The 24108-nt window shown below is 42.2% G+C and overlaps 3 protein-coding genes and 2 long non-coding RNA genes across 10 annotated transcripts in view; 2 read left to right on the top strand and 3 right to left on the bottom strand.

Moving 5' to 3' along the window:
• The first annotated feature begins 135 nt into the window (after positions 1-135).
• Positions 136-10985, top strand: LOC5504536 (histone deacetylase 6). 2 transcript variants are annotated; one of them, XM_048733375.1, is made up of 20 exons: positions 136-248; positions 407-549; positions 1039-1088; positions 1569-1609; positions 1747-1800; positions 2145-2232; positions 2474-2514; positions 3180-3294; positions 3827-3898; positions 4037-4062; positions 4500-4604; positions 4696-4764; positions 4988-5114; positions 5582-5647; positions 5840-5989; positions 6155-6261; positions 9409-9476; positions 9628-9688; positions 9772-9806; positions 10004-10985. In XM_048733375.1, the coding sequence occupies exons 2-20, from the start codon at positions 522-524 to the stop codon at positions 10006-10008; spliced, it is 1308 nt and encodes a 435-aa protein (XP_048589332.1). In that variant the 5' UTR covers positions 136-248; positions 407-521; the 3' UTR covers positions 10009-10985. The 2 variants fall into 2 exon arrangements, with proteins under 2 accessions (XP_048589332.1, XP_032228766.2); XM_032372875.2 differs by lacking the exon at positions 3180-3294 and adding an exon at positions 2715-2811 and having other exon boundaries at positions 139-248.
• Positions 4675-8646, bottom strand: LOC125573059. Its single transcript, XR_007313933.1, has 2 exons — positions 8600-8646; positions 4675-6317 (listed from the first exon to the last, which is right to left on the bottom strand). It is a non-coding gene; the product is annotated as an uncharacterized LOC125573059 (long non-coding RNA).
• On the top strand, positions 6558-7907 carry LOC116607124. Its single transcript, XR_004292213.2, has 2 exons — positions 6558-7809; positions 7841-7907. It is a non-coding gene; the product is annotated as an uncharacterized LOC116607124 (long non-coding RNA).
• A 1431-nt stretch (positions 10986-12416) lies between the features above and the next one.
• LOC125573150 lies at positions 12417-15122 on the bottom strand. Its single transcript, XM_048733500.1, has 3 exons — positions 15107-15122; positions 13064-13564; positions 12417-12811 (listed from the first exon to the last, which is right to left on the bottom strand). Exons 1-3 carry the CDS (start codon positions 15120-15122, stop codon positions 12483-12485), a joined length of 846 nt encoding a protein of 281 aa, XP_048589457.1. The 3' UTR covers positions 12417-12482.
• LOC5504523 (titin homolog) overlaps positions 14978-24108 on the bottom strand; it is a 26096-nt gene continuing 16965 nt past the window's right edge. For all 5 annotated transcript variants that reach the window (XM_048733249.1, XM_048733253.1, XM_048733251.1 and 2 more), the window contains 7 exons: positions 22922-23080; positions 21387-22519; positions 20876-21045; positions 19778-20488; positions 16603-19604; positions 16095-16419; positions 14978-15517 (listed from right to left, as the gene is read on the bottom strand). In XM_048733249.1, coding sequence (XP_048589206.1) covers positions 15495-15517; positions 16095-16419; positions 16603-19604; positions 19778-20488; positions 20876-21045; positions 21387-22519; positions 22922-23080 — 5523 coding nt within the window. In that variant the 3' untranslated portion in view covers positions 14978-15494. The remainder of the gene's footprint in view (positions 15518-16094; positions 16420-16602; positions 19605-19777; positions 20489-20875; positions 21046-21386; positions 22520-22921; positions 23081-24108) is intronic.

The raw sequence follows: 24108 nt of genomic DNA, 5'->3' as shown, positions 1-24108 counted from the left end.
ATAAAGTGAGTCCACTAGAATTTTCCATTACGTACTTCGTACTAGAATACAAACCGAGTGCTTGGGTTACCTGTGGTCGCATCACCTTCATTCGGCTGCTACCCCAGGCTTTGCGCGGTTCCCGTTAAGATATTTCGTATGAAGTACACAGCGAAACACGCGCCAAAAAGTGAAAAGAAAGTTTGAAACCGGTTTTCTTTACTGCTAAAAAAACTTGGCTATTTTCCGTCATTTAGTAATAACTACCGGTAGGTCTTAGCTTTCCTGGTATTTACATGGAATATTTCCCTGGGTACCAGAGGCTCCGAGCGACAACGTTGTCTACGCGAAGCTCGGAGCCTCTGGTACCCTACCCAGGTTAGTGGAATCTACGAACTAACAAAGAATTCAATTGGTTAATCTCCAGGTACCAAGAGGGGCCAAACACCAATGGGATTTGACGTTCTTTTTTAAAGCAGGAAGCCTGCATATTGCTTGGTCAAACCAGTTTGCCGAGTGTAGATTATTGAGAAAGTGCGATCATGGAGAATTCAAAGGATGAGACGAATTGTAAGTAGCACTATATGTCGTATAGCTTTACTTATCTTACACTTGCTAAATGTTTTTAACTGGTTCGGACAATACTTATATACTTTTTCTTTCTGGACTTGATGACTTAAGTATAAATAATGTCTGATCGAGAGGGATTCTCAAAACAAATGCAATAATGATGCCATCGAGGTTACTCTTAACAGTTGAGGGCAGTTCTGCCATCTATATTATAGAAATATAGCTCAACATAGAATACATATTTTGTTAACTTAACTTATATGTATTATAGAAAGAGGTGATGTCTCCAGAACAGTGCCGTAGCAAGCTTTGAAATATTGGAGGGGCACAATATAGAATAATTAAGAAAATATTGAGGGCACAGATAGGTCATATGCCCCCAGTCCCTCACCCCCTGTCACAGCACTGCAGAAATATGGTAATTCTCGAGACCCCCGCCTCACATGAGGTACTTAGCACTCAGTGTCAATATGACTGACGTTTTTTCAGGTTTAGAAGAGAAGCCACAGAGTGGTCTAGCTGGAGAGCTTGCAAATTTGGTGAGATAATCTTTTATTATATCAGGAGAAACACTCAGTAGCTTGAACCATATGTATGTTGATCTTATCACCTATACAATATATATGATGAAATCAGGTTCATTGGGTCAATTTCACCATAATCAGGGTTAAAGACATATGGATGTGTACTCTTGCCAGTTTTTTTAAAAGTTTTTTTACTTGCTGAATGATGCACATGAAGTGAAGGATCATTTGGGAAAGAATCAAACAAGCTACCAATGGCTGGTGTGTCTGGCTTCTAGTTGGACTATCAGCTGGATGGTCAATAGGAAATATTTATGTTAGAGCAATAAGCTGGGTAACCAATTTAAAATTTACAATATGCAGTTGTTGAGAGAAAATTGTTGCTGGAGCAACAATAATATGATTGCTAATGTAGGTTGTCAACAATTGAGGATGGAGTGTAGAGTTTATTTTCAAGAGTGGGGGAAATTTATCTAACCTTTTTTTTTGTTACAGTCATTGAATGATGAGGTCAGGCCATGGCCAGCTAAAGAGAGGTAAAAGCAATGTGTTCTTTTGCTTAATAGCTGAAAGGATGGGGGATAGATTTAGAAGAAATACCTTTTGTTGTTTGATCATCTGATAAAGCTGTATGCCAGCTTAGACTTACCTAAAATTTCTATTAAAACCACAGGACTGGATTGGTATATGATGATCGTATGAAGAGACATGTTAACATCTGGGATAAGTATGTTTATATTAATACCTTAATTTGTTCATTATATGAAGTGTTAATATTATGATACTATGTGTCTAATGCCTTGGTGAAGATACACTAAATACATCAGCCGTTAACATGATTCAGAAATGGAGTCAAATGGGGCTGCAAGTTCTCTCCCCACATTAACCCTAACTATACTCTTGTTTTATTTATCAATTAAAAAATATGTACTATTTGACAATTTGATTTGAATTTTTTTGCCATAATTTGGTATTGAATGTGTGTTGTTTGTTTTCTTTTTTCATATGGATAAAAGCTACATGATTGACAAACCAATATGGTGGATTCATCCAACTTTTTTATTGTTTTAGAAATCATTCAGAGGTTCCCGATAGAATAGGTCGTCCTTATGAAAAACACAAGGAGTATGGTCTTTTGGACAGATGCTACAAAATTCCAGTAAGTAAATGTATTTAAAATTTCAGTAAAAATTGATTAGGCTAGTTTACCATGGCAAGTCATAATAAATGTAGATCATGGAAGCAACCAAGATGGATTTATTGAATGCAGTCATATCGCTTTCCTGTAACGCACTTGTGAAGTAACAAAGAAACACAACACATTACTGTCACTAAATAAGAAGAATTATCCAAATCAGTAAGATATACATGACTAAATTTGTTTCTTTTTGTTTTTCTAGTCTCGGCATGCAACTGAGGAAGACCTCCTGTGTTTACACAGGTAATCATTTTTGTCCTACTCATTCAGAGGGTTTGGAGAAGATGCCGGGCATCACATGGCTTCTTTTTCCAAGTCTAGAGATAGTGAATATTGGGAAGTTGGTCTATTATGTTGTTAACATATTTCCATCCTCTACCCGGGCTTGTCAGCATCCCACTTCTCCCACATCTCTAAGCAGAGTTTTTGTTTCTATTTGGCAGCAAAGAGCATATTGACAAAATGAAAAGCACTAAGGACATGAAGCCTAGAGACCTGTTTAATCTTGGGGAGGAGTATGATTCCATTTATATGAGTAAGGTGAGGCAGGTTTGAGCATTATGGATGTAGCTTGAGATGACAAAGAAAGCAACTTTCTTATCCTGGTTAAATGATTCTGAGAATGTTGATGATGGCAGTGATGATAAAAATGATAGTTATGATGATGATGATGACAACAAGATAAAAATTTGAAAATTATATTATAACCTGATACATAATAGTCAAGTTTAACCTCTATTTTCTAACCTCCTCATCTTACTCACCCACAAAATTGTGAGCATTTTTTACCTTGGTAACCTTTCCACCATACATAAACTGTAACACAATGCATGATTTCACATCATGATTCACATCATGAGAAGTGACTTTTCCCCTGCCAATGCCTCATCATTGTGGTGTGTTTTTAGTGAGAGTCATGTCTGTGACATGAAAGCTACACAAACGATGTCTCTTGCGGAGCTTGCCAAGAAGGGTGAGATGGACACAATTGAAGATGAAAAAGAAGCACATTATTATAGTGGGGTAATAAAATCCTCATCACAAAAACTCTCAAAATGCTCTGTGAAAATCTTACACACTTGTGACTGGTGAGGTGTTAGGTCAACATTAAGCAATGAAATTCAGGAATAAGATATCAACAATACAGCAAGGGCAGATTTCTTATCTTTTTTTGAAACACCTTTTGTCATAATGACACCATGAAACACACCATTTTTGGTCCAGCGCACACTTAAGCACTAAAGCACATGTCCAGTGACTTCCAACACCTTAATTCAAGTTACTCACACATGCATTTTAGCTTTTTGCTAGCTTTTAACATTTCCTTCTTATTCTTATTAAGGCTTTTCAACTAATGGTCTTTAATATGTTTTCTTTGTTGTCATCATCATATAGCCATTGTAATGTATATGTGAATGGTTTGATTAATGGGCCCTACAGACTCTTTTTCATATCAGTATCAGGATTTTATTTATGATATTATATTGTTGTACTGTACAAAATGATTTTTAGCATAGATCAAATATACAATATAAAATATCTCTCTTATCTAAAGGATGTTTATGACTGCGCTCTGTTGTCATGTGGCTGCACCTTAGCTGCAGTGGAACATGTAGCCACTAATAAGGTACATATAATTGTGTAAAACATTAAAAGATACTTTGAAAATCTTAAAAACAAACTCCGAAAAGACTGGTCAAATTTTCAAAAGAAAGTTATTGTTCACTCTGCCTGTGACCAGTATAAATATATTTTCTCTTAACAGGTTCAAAATGCTGTAGCAATAGTAAGGTAAGTATATTAGTAGTAGACTTTATTTCCTTTTGTTTTATTAACTTAGATATCAATGTTTTATAAAAGTGAAGTTATGGTTTGAAATCCCACTTCTGACACCATATAGCACATTTATTGTAATCCTTCAGGGGCTTTTATACCTAGACAAAACTTGTTAAGAGGTTTATCAGTTACCCTAACCTAATGAAGCAACTCTTGCCACACAATCTCTTACAAAGGATTTCATATATGCAGTCAGTTTAGGGAAAGTACATGGAGTATTGGTGTATATCTCAATTCTTTTATGTATAAGGAATGAACTCTTCTGTAGGTGCTGCACTAGATTATAAACGGCAGTATATACTTCCTTGTGGTGCATCTTGCTACAAGTCTAAGTAGCAATTCCTGCAGTCAAGCAAACACAGTATTTACATTAATCAACTCTTTTTTCTCAGACCACCAGGACACCATGCTGATGCTGACTCTGCTATGGGGTATTGTTTTTTCAATAACGTTGCCATTGCTGCAAAGCTTGCTCAGCAAAGATGGGGGATGCAAAGGTTTGTAATGATAATTATGATTTCTATTGTGGCCCATGTCGAGCAAATCAATGGACAAGTAGAGCAAACATTTTGCTTTGTCAAATTTCAGGATTTTAATTGTCGACTGGGATATACATCACGGCAATGGAACGCAAAATCTTTTTGAGTCTGATCCAAGGTGACACATAGTTTAAGGCAGTTATCCACAGGTTTATTAAATCTGTTACCTTATTCTACTTTTCTCTTCATCGTTATGATCATGCAAACTTCTATCCATTCTCTGCACAAGCCAATTACGATATTGTTGGTAAAGGGCAGGGCAAAGGATTTAACGTTAAGGCAGTTATCCACAGGTTTATTAAATCTGTTACCTTATTTTGTGATTCTTTTTTTTTTTTCAGTGTTCTCTACTTTTCTCTTCATCGTTATGATCATGCAAACTTCTATCCATTCTCTGCACAAGCCAATTACGATATTGTTGGTAAAGGGCAGGGCAAAGGATTTAACGTCAATGTCCCATGGAATAAGGTGAGAACACATCTTCTCGTTTCAAGGCTCTTTCTTTCCCATGCTGTTGGTTTATCATATAACATCATATACTGTAGGTACTTGTGTCCATTGTTGATGGTTTATTAGCTCAGAGCCATAATTGGTCTTTATTTGGTGTTTGTGTCTGATATTCATCATATAGGTCCTTGTGTCTCTTGTAATTGGTTTATTAAGAGCCAAACTGGTCCTTGTGCCTCATGTTGATGGTTTATTAGCTCAGAGCCATAATTGGTCTTTATTTGGTGTTTGTGTGTCCGATATTCATCATATAGGTCCTTGTGTCTCTTGTAATTGGTTTATTAAGAGCCAAACTGGTCCTTGTGCCTCAGGTTGTTGGTTTATTAACTTAGAGCCATAATTTGTCTTTATTTGGTGTCTGATATTGATTGCTTATCAGACAGCGCCATATTGGTCTTTGTGTCTCATGTTGCTTTTTTTTTAACTAGAGCCATATTGGTGATGCTGACTACATAGCTGCTTTTCAGCAAATTTTGCTTCCCATTGCATATGAGGTACAGTGCATAACCAGCACTTCATCTTTACAAAACCTTGGACCTTGTTCTAACTTGAGTCCTGGATATAGGCTATACAGTATATTGCAATTTTCCTATGTTTATATATCGTTATATCCAGGTTCCACATACTTTTCCTCTATTTAATATTCCCTATAGAAGTATGAGAGGATTGTTTGCATTCTGTTTTAGTTTGATCCGGATATTGTATTGGTCTCTGCTGGATTTGACTCAGCAAGAGGGGACCCCAAGGGATACTGCGACATCACCCCTGAAGGTTACTGCCATCTGACGAACATGCTGATGAGTTTGGCTGGTGGCAAAGTGGTGGTCATTCTGGAGGTGTGTCCCTCACTGCTATCTCATGTATAATACTCTTTACCTCTGCCGCCTTTATTAATCCGCCATCCTCAGGGTCCATTAAAATAAGGGTTCACTAAAAGGTCACAACATTGGAAATACATTATTTAAGGGGCAATACTAGCATTTCTGCTTTTTGTTCTACAGGGTGGATATAACATTACATCAGTTGCTGAGTCCATGTGCAGTTGCACGTCCACCTTGCTTGGGGACCCATGCCCTCGCCTTGATGGCCCAATGGTGCCATGTCAGAGGTAGGACCAGCACAAAACGCCACACCTAGACTTGTTTGGTATGGGTATCAGGGAACCTGAATATGTATATGTTGTGGTTGGAAATTTATCTTAGTTGGAAATTTTTCTCAACTAGTTGAAAATTTTTCAACTGGTTGGTAATTTTACAACCAGCTGAAAATTTTCAAACCAGTGGAAATTTTTCAAATTGTGGTTATCTGTCATTCTAAAAGGGATTATATTTTGGGAGGCTCATTAATAAAACAGGGGCTTGGATTTTTAGTGGGTATCAAAAAAAAGAACAAAACACACCACTCCCCTACACCTGCTCTCCTTTCCCTCTCTCTCCTCTCCCACCACTCTACTTTCTACACTCTTACTTATCTATTTATTCATTACCCTACTAAGTGAGTTACCTGTGTCTAATTTACATTTTTTTTCTTACCTTACCGTGATTCGAACCCTCAACCTTTCGCTCCGAAGTCAGTAGCCCTTACCACTTGACCACTAAGGCTTGTGACGAAAGATGAGCGATTAAATCTTGCTTTATTGTAATATTCATGACGCGCCTTACGTCACGCTTGTTATAAATGCACGCATGCGTATTAACGTGAAACAGAGACTTCAAATCTTTTCACGAGCGTAGTGCAAACTTTTGTGGATAAAAAGCAAAAAATATCACAAAAGACTAACTGTGCTGCCATTACAATGAATTTACAACGTTTGAAAACATGCCAGAACCTGTATAGGGCTTAAATAGATGTTTCGTATTCTAAAATTGCGTACGTAAAAGCTCTGCGTGACTTGGACCTGGCGGCTTCGGAGGAGTCTAAAATTACGCACTTTTGTCGAACGTAACTCAAGATAGGTGCGAAAGCGGGTATTAAATGACTGACATGTAAGACTGCACAATAATTAGAGCAATAATAGTGTTCTTTTATTTCTCTTGAATAATTATTTTTTGTCCTCTTCGTGGCATCGTAATTACTCGATTTTGTGTAACATTCTCTCTTGTGAAGAAGCCGATGTTTATGAAATGTACCGCTGGAACAAGAACCTATAGAAAATGTTTTTAATTAATTAGACATTTCGATTGTGCTAAAGGTCATTACTCGGAAAATATGATAGTAATTAGTTCTCCATATCAATTGTTCTAAAAGTCATTACTAGAACGAGGAAAGTTACATTGTACTAAAATCCATTGCGTATTGTACGAATAAAGAATGCTATTCAACTCTCATGTTCATGTTCAGAAATAATGGGATTTTCGACAAAGAAAAGGTATAAAAACAGTGAGTTTGTCATTGAACGAAACATCATCATAGCGGAGGAAGTTGTGCCGTGTGTTGACCGCGCTTTATTCCTAGAAAAGATTACGGAATTGAAGCTCCAAACCAAAAGTAAAAAATCAGAAATCAATTTTTACATTGAAGATGGTTTGTATGAAAAAGCAAAACAATTTTTAAAGCAAAAAAAGTAGCGCATTAGTGATGATTCAATAGTTCTGTCGTCTGCCGACGAAAATACTATAAAACGGAAGAAATGGTCCTATGCCAACGGGAAGGTATGGTCAAGTGACAGGAAGGAGGTTGCTTGCAAGGCCAACATCTATGACGCATTGAAATGCGCCCAAATCAATTAATTAAATAAAAATATCTTCTACACAGTTTTGTTACGTAAAGTTTATTTTAACAAAGTCTTACCCAACCATACCCTAACCCTAACCAAAAGATACTTGAAGTTTATTTTAACAAAGTCTTACCCAACCATTCCCTAACCCCAACGTACTTATCAAAAAAGAATGCCTGGTACATTTGAGGTCTTCCAGATTTTGCACTGGTTGGAGAATTTCCAACTGGTTGTAAAATTTCTAACTAGTTGAAAAATTTCCAACTGGTTGGTAAAAATTCCAACCAAAATGAATTTCCAACCACAACATATATGTTCTTGATAAGGATACCAGACATGTCATTATAACTTGAGGAAGGTAAATCAACATTTAATTATAACTTGATGAAGATAAACCCTCACCAACAGAAAAACGTTAAGAATGGAACGACCAAACAATTTTTAAATTGAGTATTTAAAAATATTCCTACGTGTAAATACTCTTTATAGAAGCCTATAAGTAAGTCATGTATTATATATTAGCATTTCTGGCCCCGACTGCAATTCAGTCTATCGTGTTACTGCAAATATTATCATTATTATAGATACAGGGCTTCTGGAATTACGCGCTTGTGCGGAAGCGCGTAATTTGGCTTTTTCCGCGTAATCCACAAGTTTCCGCGTAATCCCGCGTAATTTGGCTAACTTTTGAAAGACAAAACATTTAATTGCACAGCTGATGGGTTCTTACCTCTATTACTCGTAAAAAAAGATATTCTTCGTAAGAGTGCGATGTTCCGAACTGAATTTCGAAAACAAATAAAATGACTAGGCGTTCTTTGCTAAACCGCGAAGGCCTAGGACTAATAATAAAATACCTTTTTTATAGGCTGGTAGCTAGGAGCCAATGAAAACTTGCCTAAGATATTTTCACGCAAAAAAATCACCTTTTCAAGTTATTTCGTGCTTTCCTTCGGTACAAAATGTAGTTTGGGCGTAACAGTTGATATTCCGTGTAATTTAGCGCGTAATTCAGTAAAGAACCCCGCAAAATTTTGATTTTTAAAAAAAAATGTATTGCAAGATCCCGCGTAATTTAGCGCGTTATGATTGATTTTCCGCGTAATTTAGCAAAGAATCCCGCGTAATTTTGAGTTTTTTTCCGCGTAATTCCAGAAGCCCTGTAGGTATACTGTATAGGTTATATAGATATATCGATTAATATAGGCGCATATAGGTTCTTGTTAAGTGTTTCAGGGGCAGGCCTAGCACTCACATATATGTCCTGTATTGTTACTGGTACATGTAGGATTATTACCAGGAAAGCCACACCTGGACGCTTTTGGTAAGAGTAGGTCTTGATCAGCCCTTGAGGTGAGGGGGGAGGGGGTGGAGAGGGTTGGTAATAAAATATCCCTTCGGTGTTTGAACACTGATTTATTGTTATCCACTTCTATTCCATTCGTTGTTGTCCACTTCATTGTGTTTAAGCTGCTGAGAGAAGAAGCTCACCTATTGCTCTATAATCGTTTCAAGCGACGAATGATTTTGTTGTTGCAGTGTACTGAAGTCTATATCCAATGTTGTGAATGTTCACAAGCAGTTCTGGAAAAATCTCACGCTTGCAGGTATACGAGTGTTCTTGTTCCAGTTTTCCAGGCTTTTTCGAGACACTTTGTCTTTACAAGTAAAAGTTGGACAAGCAGAAGGAGCTCAGCTTTTTTGTGAATGTTATTTTGTGATGCAGACACTTAATAGCATGTATATGTTATTTTATAGATGCAATGAATCCTGAGATGGATGAGCGAGTCGCTGAAGAGGAAAAACTAGCGAAAGAAAGGTAATTTCTTCTTATCTTGTTTTGTTACTGGTACATTACATTCATTCTATTAATCCATTTTTCATTTTTTGGTTGTTGAAAAGGAGAAAGACGGAAGAGCCTTCTGAGGATGAGATCGGTACGTAACGTGTTTTTATTGGCAGTCAACAGGCTACTACTTGATTGGCTAGTAATAGGCTATTATGTGATTGGCTTAACCCAAGCTCATACTTAATACTTTATTGGCCAGTAACAACAAGATGCGACTTTGTTTTTAGGTAACAGCTTAATGTCTTCTTTATCGTTCTAACTTTTGCTTTTTTGTTTTGTCCATAGCGTAAGGAGCTCACCCCCACACTATAACTCATAGAGAAGGATAACTGGGTCATATGCAAGCAATTTGTGTGGAAGCATTCGCAGATGTGGTTGCCATGGTCTTTTTCCAGCTCCGTTTTCTTAGCTGGATCCAAGGATTTTAAAAAAAACCTGTCTCACTTCCTCCCAGAAACACATCTTTGTCAAACTCTTTTACTCCCATTGTATTTTATTCGTGTTTTTTTCATGATACAGTGGAACCTCGATATAATGATATAGCAAGAGGCTCAGAAGTATCGAGAAATCGTTAAATCGAGATTCTCCATTTAATTTCCGGCAGAGACTTTAATAAGGATTGTTATACAGGGGATATCGTTATATCGAGGTTGCACTCAAAAGCGTTGCGATTTATTGTACAGCTTATTTAACTCGTCCAGAGTTTAAAGGGCAATCTACCGAAAAACGACCAAGGAAATTGACAGAATGTCCATCGGACACCCCGTTGTCTGTTATATTTTAGTTCTTCTCATTAAAAACGGTCAATTTACAAGAAAAAGCCGTTTACAAGAAAGAAATTGCCAAAATTGCTGATTCAATTCCAATTCTTTATGACCGAAAATTGATAAATTGTGCTTTGCTATGGGCGCGGTATGCAGTTCATATTCTTCCATATAGTTCATAAGCCTCCATATAATAATAACGACACGTCAGTCCTAAGTGTACGAGAGAGTGCTCATGTATAGAGGTGATAAATAATTAGGTATGTGCGGATGCTAGATTCAACATCAGGGGGGTGGCCAAGGAAGGAGGGCCTCCCTTTTAGCAGCCAAAAATACAGTAAATGTATGAGACATCTAAAATACAGGAGAAGATGCCTTGAAAGTCCCTTTTGGGCCCCCTCCTGTTTAAAACCCTGGCTACCTCGCTGAACATATCATACATTTGTACAAGCCAAAACCCGTGTGTAAAAAACAGTCTAGTAATTTGAGAAACTACAACAAAATTGTCGGATTTTAATACCTTTAGCTATAACTGGTAAAACGTTACTCGTGAAAAATGAAACCAAATTATGGGGCAACAATTTTGCCGAAATTTCAAAGGAAAATGGGTAGGGTTCGTCAGGACCTTTCAAAACTTTGCTTACATGCGTATTGCATGCTTGCTTTACTGTTTTGCTTTGTCTGCTTATTTTCTAGGAAGAAAGTGGCCTTAAAGTCGACGTAGGAATTCTTGAATCTCGTTCATGCATTTTCGAACTCCACTTCTCTGTTTCCTTTTTTCCTTTTTATTTTCGGACTTCAAGAACTTCTAGATATCGCAGGTACTTGGCCAACCGATCGAGCGCCGGATTTTATCTGCCGCATTCTTTCTACTTTTTGCGTTGTTTCCTTTCCTACGCCGTGAACTTGTGATATTTTCCACACGTGCATTCATTCCAAAATATTCGTTTAAAATATCATTGAATTCTTCGACTTCTGCCTCATCTTCAGCACGCAGGAACTCATACACATCAAATGCACTTTGTTTCTTCTCCGCCGTTTGTTCACTTGTACTCGAGGACTGTTCGACGGACAATTTACGTGCATCACGGGAGTCTTCTAAGCCATCTACTTCGCTATTAAGCTCCATCTCTTTTAGAAACTCATAGACATCAAAGGTTTGCTTGGTTTCACTTATTCCCTCCAGTACGTTTCTGTTTGAAGGATTGACTCTTTCATTCGTCTTAGCTCGCTGGTGTATTTTCTTCTGTTCCTCGTAGGGAAGACCCCTGCCGCTCGGAATGTCATAGGTACTCCGTCTTATATGACGGCTTTGTTTGCGTTCGTTTCTTGACGGCTCCCCTGCAAACACCGTTTTGCCCCCTGCATCGCCCTGTTCTTTTTCTTGGAAATTCGTTATCGTTTCAAGTCTGAACACGCTTCCATCCTTGACAACTGGCCACGAGGTAATAACACTGCTAAGTGATGGAAACCCATCAAAGCATTTCCTCCATTTGCTTTCCTCTCGCTCTCCTTTTGCTAGGTTTACTGACAGCCGACAGTGCTGAATAACGTATGCGCATGCGCGTGTTCTGGCGAAAACAAACAAAATCTCAGTGTTGAATCGTTCGAGTAAAGGTACGAAAGGCTGACTTCGGTCGCTGTTTTGACTTACTGTACAGCATTAAAACCATACTGTACAAAGGATAACAGATTTGTTTGATAATGAGGGAGTCATAAAGAAAATTTTAGCCTTAGGTTTGATCTAGTTTTCTTAGCATTCGCCAAAATGTGACAGTTCGCCGGTAAAACGCCGCCATTTCAAAACAAAAAGGCTGGTTTAACCGCGCGGTACTGGAACTAGTCGCGTTTTTCAGCACTGTCCTGACAGCCTTAACCTTCTCCCGACTTGGCTGATGGCCTGAAGTTGTCAGGAATTTACCTTCTCTATTTCATCTGGTACCTTCCCTATTTCACCTGGTACCTTCTCTATTTCACCTGGTGTTTCATCTATGTTAGCGTTACTGGTCATCATTTGTTTGGTGTTTGAAAATTGTCTCGTGTTGTTTCCCTTTCTCTCTGTACGTAGTTCCTGTGTGTTGGCTTATATTCCTCTTACCCGGTGCATTCCGTATTTTTTCCGTTCCCCGAGGTCCTGATAACATGTCAGTTTGTGTCCGTTCTGCACTTTGGCTTTCTCTTTTGAATATCTTGTTGCCACTGGCACGAGAATGACAATCACTGTGCATATCACTAGGAATTCCATTTGCTAGTTTTCTGCTAACTTGGTTGGTAGAATTGTCTCGCATGATAGATTGTCTATCAGTTCGGCCGTCGTTTACTAACCGACCTGGACAAAAAATTTGAACATCAGTGTCGAAAAGTCGGCGTCAAGAAAGAAACAAACATATAAAAGGAGCATTTTTTTTTCTAATACCACAGTTTCTGTATTTTCTATTTTCTAAACCGTGTTTTTTTTGGTCAAGATTTCCTTTAATTATAAGGGGAATAGCCTATGAAGTTAATGATGGTATTTTTTATAAAATCCTCGGTTTCAAAGAAAGAGGTCATGGCATCGAGTTAAAAAGACGTTTTAACATACCTTTTGTTTTGTCGGACGATCTAACATCATCTACAAATTCTCGGTTTGCCGGGTGCGGACATTCCCTAACTCTCCGCTGATTTTGGTCTTTGGGATTTTCATGCGTTGCTCGCTGTGGACATATTTGAGTTGGAACTCTGTTCTCCTCGACTTTGATATGTGCGCGAAGGAATTTCTCTCGTTTCTTTTTGATTGAGATTTGGACATTCTCGTCGTGGATTGAAATATTGACGAATTCCGTCTGTTTTTCGCGGGGGATGAACTTGTGTAGGAATTTCTCTCGCTCTCCTGAACTGTAAGATTGGAGGCAGTCGAACAATTCTATTTTTTCGAAACTCCACTGTGCTGTGTGGTAAAATAGGTTGAAGATTTCTTCCTCGAAACATACTAAATGTGTGCGGAGGGCGAAAGAAAACTCGCAACTGCAACTGCCTAAATTGACTAGAAGAGAAGTAGTTGGAGTTGATGTATTCGTTAATATTGACGATAGTCTGATAGTAACTAGGCGGCAACAGGATCAAACATATCGCGCCGCACTAATCAAACTTAGCTATGACGTTTTGATAATAATTGGTATCAAAAAATCTAATTAATTGATTAATTTTATCATGTATTTTCCTAATTAAAATTGTACATTTTCGGGTCGGTAAAAAGTATTCAAGTCGCGTGCACCACTGGAAACCCAAATACAAATCTACCCCTGCTAAAACAAGGGGAGAGTTTGAATAATTAGCAGGGAAAGGATGTAGTTGATGAAATATAAGAGTCTAGCATTAACTTTTGATACAGATTCCTGGTCTGCTAATTAATATTCAGGGCTGTGTCAATGCCCGGACAACAGCACGTGCCATCACACGGACAACAGTGCGTGTCAAAACACGGACAACTGCACGTGTCAAAGCACGGACAACAGCACGTGTCAAAGCATGGTTAACAGTGCGTGTCAAAACACGGAAAACAGCACGTGTCAAAGCATGGTTAACAGTGCGTGTCAAAACACGGACAACAGCACGTGTTTAAGCACGGACAACAGCACGTGTTAAAACACGAACAACAAGACCTGTCAAAACACGGTTAACAGTGCGTGTCAAAACACGGACAACAGCACGTGTCAAAACACGGACAACAGCACATGTCAAAGCACGGTTAACAGCGTGTCAAAGCACGGAAAACAGCACGTGTCGAAGCACGGTTAACAGCGTGTCAAAGCATGGACAACCGCAGGTATCAAAACACGGAAAACAGCACGTGTCAAAACACGGTTAACAGCACGTGTCGTATCAAAACACGGACAACAGCACGTGTCAAAGAACGGACAAAAGCACGTGTCAAAGCACGGTTAACAGTGCGTGTCAAAACACGGACAAAAGCACGTGTCAAAGCACGGTTAACAGTGTGTAAAAACACGGACAACAGCACGTGTCAAAGCACGGTTAACAGTGCGTGTCAAAACACGGACAAAAGCACGTGTAAAAGCACGGTTAACAGTGTGTGTAAAAACACGGACAACAGCACGTGCCTTATATGTAAAACCTAGATCTAACGGCTCGCCAGAGTCGCATTATCGTACCGCTCTAAAAAAGTTCGACAGATAGTGTCGTTAGCTCGCCGTTGGTTGCGCGCGAAGTTTAAGAGATCCACACCACGCTTACTGTGGAATTAGTCGAAGGCGTTACGACCCTTTCCTAACAAACCGATAGCCAAAAACTCCCGACTACTTTTTAGCCCATTTTCACGGGGATACATAGGGTGGGCTAACCAAAAAGTGGGTAATTTCCTATTAAGGAATCTTCAAATAACTGCTTTTTTTTATATGATACCTATGACTGTGCACCCCCCCCCCCCCCCAGCCAATCTTGGTTAAACGGCTGAAAAAAGGGATCTACGACTTACACAACACAATGACAACACAGCTAGTCTAAAACGAGATTTATTTACATATATGAATAGCACGCATTTTCTAGTAGGATTAAAAACAAGCTGTTTAAAAATGTGTTAGCTGTTTTGTATGGTGCTATAGAGGTTGAGGTCCATCCCTTCTACCTCGATCTATGAGCATATCTGCCGCTACAGCATAAACTCAACAGAGTATAGTTATAGTCTCTTGCACATGGCTTCCAAACTGAGCCTTAATGTACTTGTATCGATAAGCGTTTATTATGTGCTCTATTTCTATTTCGTCTGTAGTACAAGATTAATGCATGCAATCTCAAAGTTTATCGTAAGAAACGTTCCTCTGAATGGATTTAGTTATAAAACTGCGCAATGCTACGCATGGGAACGAACACCTCGTACTCAAAGTTTATAAAAATACTAAACGAACTTCACCGTGAGAGGCAAAAATGAATGACTGGCCTATATTAAGGCTGATAACCCAAGTAAGTTTACTCTTATTGATATAATTTGGAGCTAATTCATCGTTCGCTTGTCCTCAAAGCTCCGTGTACTGTTCGCCTGAAAACAAAAAAAGAGACAAAATGAATCTATCGGGAATTACTCGGTACTACTCGAGAAAGATTAGGTGTTATTCGTGATTGACTCGATACTATAAGGGGTGACTCGATACTATTTCAGAGTGACTCGATACGTGGAGATTCTGTACTATCTAGTGGGCCCCCGAATGGTTTTGGCGAGCATCCCGTTGTTTATGCGAGACCGAGCATTTTTAGTTTTTGAATAAGTCGAGCACAACAAAAAATACAATGCGAGCACGAGCAAAATTGTGCGAGCATGCGGGCATTAGCCGAAAACTGCGAGCACATCGAAATTTCGGGGGACCATTCAGGGGCCCTATCTAGGGATTATTCGGGAGTGACTCGGTTCTATTAGGGAGTGACTTTTTTTTTCAAAATAACCACTCACGATTGAAGTCTAATACCTAATTAACAATATTTTAATAAAAGTATCGTAATCACTTGCTTGAATTAGCCGATGAAAATGGATTCTTTTGATGAGTCGGTATTATGCGGGAGCATAAAAGCTCTTCGAATAACAAGAACAATTGAAGACAAATAAAAGGCTGGTGGTCTACCTTCGTCGGTAATGAAGCAGTTCTCGCAGTGTAAGAGAGAGTCTGTGATTTTGAGAGGGCTGCGTTGCTCAGCGGTACCGAATCGCACGTGACACACCACACAGCTGAAGCAGTCATCGTGCCAGTAGCGCTTCAACTCGCTCACGTACACCGCCATGCTCTTCCTGATTGGCTGACTACAGCTGGCGCAGGTCACGTTTCGGTCGCCATGAACAAAGGTCTCATAGATGCTGTAATCGGACCCAGCACGGATTCGTGTCCACTCATCCCCACGGGACATTTTGCGGGATTCCTCGAGAGTTCGGGACGGTGCCTCTATGGAGACCTATACGTATAGTATTAATATTATTAACACATTTACAAAATAAATACAATAAAAATACCGTTTCTTTTATAGTTAACCAAATTAGAAAAAAAGGACAACCAGAGGTTCTCGCATTACAAAACATCAAGCCGCTGAAGTGTGGCTTTTTTGCGCAGTTACGTGAATGAGACTCGGTGTACTTACTTGTTCATGTTGCTGAACAGTGATGATTTCTTTCTTGCTCTGCCGCAGCCTGACTTCCTCCTGATCCAGCTCCTCGCGGTCAAACTTCCCACGATACTCCCTGCGCTCCTCGACCGGGGCTATACCGTTTACCTGCCCACGCCTCTCATCATTAGGGTAATAATTCCCATTGATATCATCAAAGCGTCGACGGTCGTCCTTCCGGTCAATGGACCGACCATCCCGCATACCCACGTCCCTAGGATCGCGTGTGTCGTCGACACGCATGCGTCGCTCATCTGCTCTCTCCGGTTCCCGTTGCTTTTCGTCTCGTCTGTCATGCTCGGGTCGCCTGTCATCGTAGCGTCTGTCACGTCGATCATCTTTTCTTTCGGGCATTGGCCGTCTCTCGTCATGCCGGTCGCCCCGTCTGTCTGCTTCATGGCGCAGACGTTCATCTCTTCTGTCGATATCAGGGCGGGGTCGCTCATCTCTTCTGTCCATCCCAGAGCGTGGCCGCGGCGGTCTCTCTTCTCTGCGTTCGTCGTCACGACGTGGTCTCTCTTCTCTTTGATCATCCCGAGGACCTCTTCTGTCATATTCATCACGTGGTCTTTCGCCTCTTCTGTCGTATTCATCGCGTGGTCTTTCGCCTCTTCTGTCGTATTCATCACGTGGTCTTTTGCCTCTTCTGTCGTATTCATCGCGTGGTCTTTCGCCCCTTCTGTCATATTCATCACGTGGTCTATAGCCTTTTCTGTCAAGTTCGTCACGTGGTCTATCGCCTCTTCTGTCGCCATCAGGTCTTATATCATGTGGACGCCGAGGATCATAATCGCGTCTGCCCCTGTCGCTGTCATCGCGTGGTCTTTCATCTCTACGCGGACCGCGCTCATCTCGAGGGCCTCCTCTCACACCTCGTCGTTGATCCTCTTCTCGATATGACATATCCATTCTCCTCTCATCATGACTTTCCTCGCGTCTTTCCTCGTAGTATCTCTCTCCTTCACGAAGTGACCGTTGTGATCTTTGGGATGACCTCTCTGATTTGCGCTCAAACTCCTCTCGAGGTCTTTCACCTTTTCGCTCCGCCTCCCTTCGACGCTCTTCATCCCTTCTCTCGTAGTCCTCGGGTCTCCCCTCACTGCGACGGTCTTCGTGTCGATCATCATGTCGGAGGGACGGCTCTCGTCTTCTCTCGGTTCCCTGCCGTGGCTCCTCCTTTGGTCCCTCATGACTTTGAATTGCATCTTCCCTTGAGAAATCCTGCCGTGGGCGCGGCTCTTCCTGTGGGACTGACTCCACTTTTACATATTGTTGACGGGAAACAGGTTCTTGTTCACATTCTGGCTGAGGAATATCTTGTTTGTACCAGCCTTGGGTTCTTCTTTCGTCTTCAAACACCGTGCCTCCTCTTTTCTCGACCTTAACTTCGTACGTTTGAATCTCTTTCTGCTCATCTCTTCTCCCATGTTTGAAGTCTTCCAGCTCGTCGATCAGTGGATCGTTGGCTTGGTGGAGTGGTACGTCCTGCCCCTTGCTGTACCTTTCCTTATGTTCAACAGGCACGTCCTCTTCAGATCCGTACGACACCTGCATTTGGTCCATTAGGTATCTCGCCTCTTCGCGTTGCCTGCGGTTCGACTCTTCGACCTCTTTTCTGAGCTTTTCTCTGTACGCCGCATCTCTAAGGCGTTCCTCTTCCGCGTTCCTATCTAACGCTGACAACACATCAACTTCGGGCACTGGCTCTTTTTCTACGGGAACGATCGACTCGACAACTATTTGTTTTTCTGTCGTGTGATCCCTAGGCGAAGCGGCCCTCATGTTACGAGGAGACGGCCCTCTTTTTTCTTCGGAGTGTCTATAATCCCTTGGAGACTGAGCTCTCTCGGATGGTGCTTCTTGAACAATTTTCCTGGTGATCTGGGGTGAAGGTTGCTTCTCTTCCCTCTCGCCAACAAGAGGACTTTGGCTTCTAAAGTCGAAGACCTTTGCTGCAGGCCTCTTATCCTCATGTATGGTTTCTTCCCGATTCGTGTTGGTAGTCGAGGTGATCTCTACTTTACGTGGCTGCTCTTTGGTCTCGTATATGGCAACGTTATGAATCTCTTCGCGCTCCTGAGGGGAGTCCTCGCTCAACTCAAACGTCTTGGGCTTCCGTTGCTCGTCCCGTTCGTGAGCTCTGGGCTTCGCCATTCTCCCATCTTGGTACTTCTCTTCCATGAGGAGTGATACATCGTTGACCGCCTGCTTGACGGCGGATCCCGGCACGGAAGTTTCCTCGTGTCTCTTCTGATAACTTGTTGGGGTCTGCTGCACTATGGAGACAGCAACTGGCTTAGGGACTTCGCTGGCCACTGGACGGACAGTCTGGCCTTGTCCTACTATAGCGAACACTTGCGGGCTGTGATCGGTTTTGGAAGACGTAAACTCCCTAGTTGAATCTGGAGTCCTAGGTCGTGGCGCAAACTCTTTGACCTCGGGTTCCTTTGCTGGTTGTTTCCGGTATGCGTCTTTTCCAGGTTGCCAGGTGTGTTGTAAAGGCGACCTCGGACGGAACTTGTAGTCATTAATCTCGAGTTTAGGTGTCTGTTCTCCGGGGGAGACAGACCTCGGGTGCGATTGGACCTCCTCGGCTCGCTTCTCCGCGATGAACTCCTGACTGGGAGATCTCCGTTGCAGTGGTTCGTAAGGGCCGTTCACGTTGTCCCGAAGTTTAGCATTTACGTACAAAGGTTTCCCCGTCTCTTCGGGGGTAAACTCCCTGTTCCTCTTTGCCTCTGGAGTGAACTCTTCCGGTTGGTAATAGGTTGGGTAGGTGACTGGAAGACCGTTGACAGGGCGTGATTTTTCCTCAGGGCGCGAGTTCTTTTCGTAGTAATAAGCGGACTTCTCTTCAGCTTGCTGCGGCTCAGACTGAATCGGCTGTGATTGCATTGGCTGCACGTGTGTTTCGTAGGTTTGGGGTTTCGCCCGGTACGTTGGGGATGTCGGACGTTCGTTTAAGAGTTCCTGAGATCCTATAAATGCAAGTTTAAGATGAGTTACGGGAAATTTCGCGTTGCTATGAGTGACTGCCATTCATTTAGGTTTGTTATACAAAGTGCACAAGAGTTTTCAACTTTTCGCGCTCTTTATCTCGCATGAAAAAGAAAATGTTTCTGCTTCTGTTCAAATCAAACCCCATACTCACCATGGTGTTTAGGTATGTAATCTGCTGGTCGCCTGAGCTTCACAACTTCTACTTTTGCTGGCTCAGCAGGTGTCTCGAAGGTACGACTAGGCGGACGATTCAGCAGCTCCATACTCTTCTTTCTCCTCGAGCTCTCAAAGTCCTGCCAGCTGCGACCAGAAATTGCGCGGTAGCTGGGCAAGGGAGGTCGACTCGGCGGTTCTGGCTCCGGTGCGGGTTTCAGCGGCTCGAATGTCCTCTGATGGGACTGTGGTGGAGGCAAGGATTCAACAGGCTTGGTTTCCGACTGGAAGTACCGAGTCTCTGGTTCTTTAGCTGGAGGACTAGCTGGTCTCGTGTCTTCTTGGTAATACCGAGTTTCTGGTTCTTTGGAAGGAGGACTGACAGGTCTCGTCTGGTAGTAATGGTTGTACTGATTCTCTGGCTCTGGGCTGACTGGCCTTGCGTCTGCCTGGTGGTACAGACTTTCTGGTTTGTTGGATGGTGGGCTGGCTGGCTCGTTCTTCAGTATAGATCTTATTGGTCTGGACACGTCATGTAGAGGCTCGTGTTTAGGAATAAGTGACACTGGCTGGGCGGTACTGGTGTCGTTCTTGGGGCTATATCCACGGCTCTCTACGGACTGAGTGACGGATGGCTTCACTTCGGCGACCGCTGCGCTCACGTACCCGGCTGGCGGCGAGACAGGTTTGGTTGACTCAAAGACTTCTTCTGTAAGAACAACAAATATTATGTGTAAGAGCGGGTGGCATGAATGGCCAAGTGTGCGGAAAGCAAGTCCACACAGCAAATGAAATTTCTTGACCACGTGGCAGGGTGGAAGGAGGCAATATTAAGCTATACCCTGCTAGCAGAGCTTCCTTCCCGTTTGTTTCTATCAGTTCACTTATCCGTGTCGCGAGTCTGTTCTTCGCGTTCTAGTTTGTTTGTGTCCGCAAGAGAAACCTCTGCCTACAGTCGCTATCGAATCCCGTTGGGCATAAAGCTGAAGAGCTGAACATGCTGATAAAATTATGAGTAGTTCACTGCGGACCCCGAATACAATTGACTAGAAAGACCAAGACTTTGACCGTAATACTCCTACTATTGGCTACTGACCTGACGGTTCATAAGACGTATCGTTAGCATAAGACCTTGGCCTGGCTCGCTCCTCATCTTCGTAGTCTGACCAGCGGCGAACTCGTCGACGGTATGCGCCGTCATAATCTTCGTCATCCATCCCCAGAGCGCCACCGTACCAGCTGCGCGCACGGGATTCACGCTCGTATCTGGAGGATATACAGGAGAATATTAAGATTGATCAGCGAAGCAGTCGAGGAAATTTGAATGGTTATAGTAAGAAAGTGATTGGTAGTCATAAATACATCAACACAGTTTCTTTTCTCATGAAATGGGAATCATCTTAAGCTCGAAAATTTTAATTTTCAATTGTTTCTTGTCCCTCGTAAGCAGAATAAAAATGATTTGGTTCGCTAAATTTTGCGTCAAATAAAACGGCCGCCTTCACAAGGGAGTGGACCTTAAACGTGTTCTTATCTCTGATTAGTACTATATCTCAAGTATATAAGAAGCGGATGGGAAATCAAACGCGTATGATGGTGCTACCAACCTGACGAGTTCCTCCCTATCGACGAGTGACTTGGGCGGTGGGGGGCCCGTCGGCTTGGGTTTATTATCACCTTTCTCAAGTTCTGTGAACAGCTGCGAGATATCTCTAACACTCCTCTTTCGGACAGGCACCGCGGTGCTCTTCTTCTCCGTAGGTGACTGGCTAGGCTGGTCGGCTATGGTATTCGCGGTTTTCGGCGGAGGAACGACGAAATCTTTATAGCTCAAAGTTGTAGCTTTGCCTCCTCGTGAGGGTTCCACCACAGGCGCTGTGAAACGTTTAAAGGGTTCATTCGTACGTGGCTCAGACTCGACGTCCCTGTGCACAGCTCTGGAGACCGGAAGCTCATCCTTTGCTTTGAGTGGTGGCACCACAAAGTCCTTGTACCTCATGTCTTTTATGTTCGGCTCTTGAGAGTTTGTGGATACGTCCACCGAGGGCTTGCCATAGCGAGGAACAGGTTTACTCTCGTCGTCGCTATCAGGCATTGGATCTCGGTCCCATAACTTCTTAATTGGTCTGTCTGCGTTGCTGCTTTGCTTCGTCGATGTGGAGGTGACTTTGATCCACTCTGTGCTCGTACGTGACTTGCGGCGAGGTGGGACTCCGGTGGGGTCCACCACAGCCTTAGGCTCAGGGTCCTTTGACAGTTCCACCAAGGCGGCGTTGTAGCGGTCCACCCGCTCGGTCTGCTTAATAGTAGGCGGAACGACAAAGTCTTTGTAGTTCAGCTCAGCAGCCTTTGCATTTTCTTTGTTTTCTGACGCCGCGGCAGCCGCGAATGATGAATACTGCTCGGATTTGGGTCGCTCCTTGGTCTCTTTGTTATCGTGTTGGCGTCGGATGACATTGACTGGGCTGTACCCTCTGGAGGGTGGGGCAGGGGATAGGCTTCGAGCCGGCGAATGAGCTCCTGAGTCCATAAATTCCCTTCCCGATTCTACCCTGGTAGTTGCAACGGAAGGTGTAACAGATTTTTCGATTCCGTCATCTTGGTAACGTAGGTAATTAAATGCTTCAGATTTTGGTCTTGGCTTTGATTCCGCTCGGCGTGTTGATGTGCTGAGGGGAATCGAGTTTGCTGAAGAGTCGAACGACTTGCCGCTGCTGTGAAGCTTGAGGATTGAGCTCTCCTGTGATCAGAGTACGAACATCAGTATCTTCAACAGGGTAAGCACAAAGTCAAATATCCTAGACAGATCGTGACATTCAAACTTTCGTCCAGTGTTATCAATTGCTCAGGACTAAGGCAAGTATGAGTGTTATCAGAATTCTTTCCCAAGGAAAGACGGGATCATTTGGAAGGTGAGTTACATAATGTGTTGGAACAAGACATTGCAATGAAAAGATTCGTATTTAGAGGAAACTGTGAAAGCTAATAAAACGAAGAAGGTTAGTGCAGTAGATTATCGAGTGATAACATCACTAAAAACTGCTGCAAAGGGGACTTCACTACAAACTTTATAACTATATCGTGTTATTTATCACCTATCCTTCACTTTTTCATGCCGTTACTTCGAGCAAATCCTGCTTACCCTCTGTGCCTTATAGTCCAGTGTTTCGAACTGCCGCCTCTTGTCTTGTAGCTTGACCTCAGCACCCTGGGGTAGGGGTACCACGGTACTGGGTTTGTCACCAATGTCGTACATTTCTGTGGAGTCCTGTCGGTGCATTCCGTGCAGGACAGCTGTTTCCTGTGGAAGAGGTAAACGGGGGATGGCTCAGTGAGCCGGGTCGGGAGGCGCGGACATACGGCGCATGCTCGCTAGATATACGTAGGCCCTGCTCCCTGTCACCTTCTGTCCTTGTGTACTAGATCAATGCTTTATTGTGTTAGGGCCCAGTCGCACTAGCAAGATGTTCAGGACATCTCTGTTTAGATAAGCTCAAAAACTGACAGAACTCTGTTTGTTTTTATTCTTATCGCGCAAAGAACGTCACTCACACAAAAAACGTAAATGGTCTCAAATAGCAACCTTCGCTTCGCCTTCAAAGCTAGAGGTGAATCCCTACCAAAATCCCTTATTTCCAACAATCTGGCGGCATGAGGAACGGTCAATTCTAAGCCAAACATGTACGTCTTCGCCTTCGGTGCATAATAGACAACTATATTTGCAATTAACTGAGTAACAGTAACAGCTATGCATCCGTCTAACGCAGCACGATGTATAGGTACATCCAAACGAAAAGCAGCAGATTTTTTCTATTCATGACTTAATATGCAGACGTGCAGCATGCAGAGAGTATTTGCTCTTCGAATCTCCCGCGCGCGAAGGAAACGCAGATGAATGACATACGATGTTATTTTTAGGGCTCGTGATCCACGGATGTTGCAACCAGTGCGACCTTAATTTAAGAATGTCTGATGGTGCGTAGATGTCACGGGACAAACTTGTCCACCTAAATGTCCCTGACATCTCCTGGATATCTTGCTAGTGCGACCGGGCCCTTAGCCGAGCATGTATGATATTTTAAAGACATTTTTTCAACAATGACAGAAGACTGTTAACACCGGGTTCACACCATAAAATACGATTGTGTGGCGGTGAAGTTTTTGCAGTATTATAAGAGTAATAATGAGACTGCAAAGCATAGATACCGCATGGCAGTAAGATCGCGTCATGTGTTCCTACATGTGCGCAGCTTCATGGCGGATAACGTGATAGTGACTCAATTTGCGTGACCGTGTAACTTGTCGACTGCCGAGGCATGCTCGAGGATC

This window comes from Nematostella vectensis, chromosome 10, assembly GCF_932526225.1.
Source record: "Nematostella vectensis chromosome 10, jaNemVect1.1, whole genome shotgun sequence".
Lineage (NCBI taxonomy): Eukaryota > Metazoa > Cnidaria > Anthozoa > Actiniaria > Edwardsiidae > Nematostella > Nematostella vectensis.
Note: the sequence above shows the minus strand (reverse complement) of the source record. Positions and strands in the feature narration are given on the sequence as shown.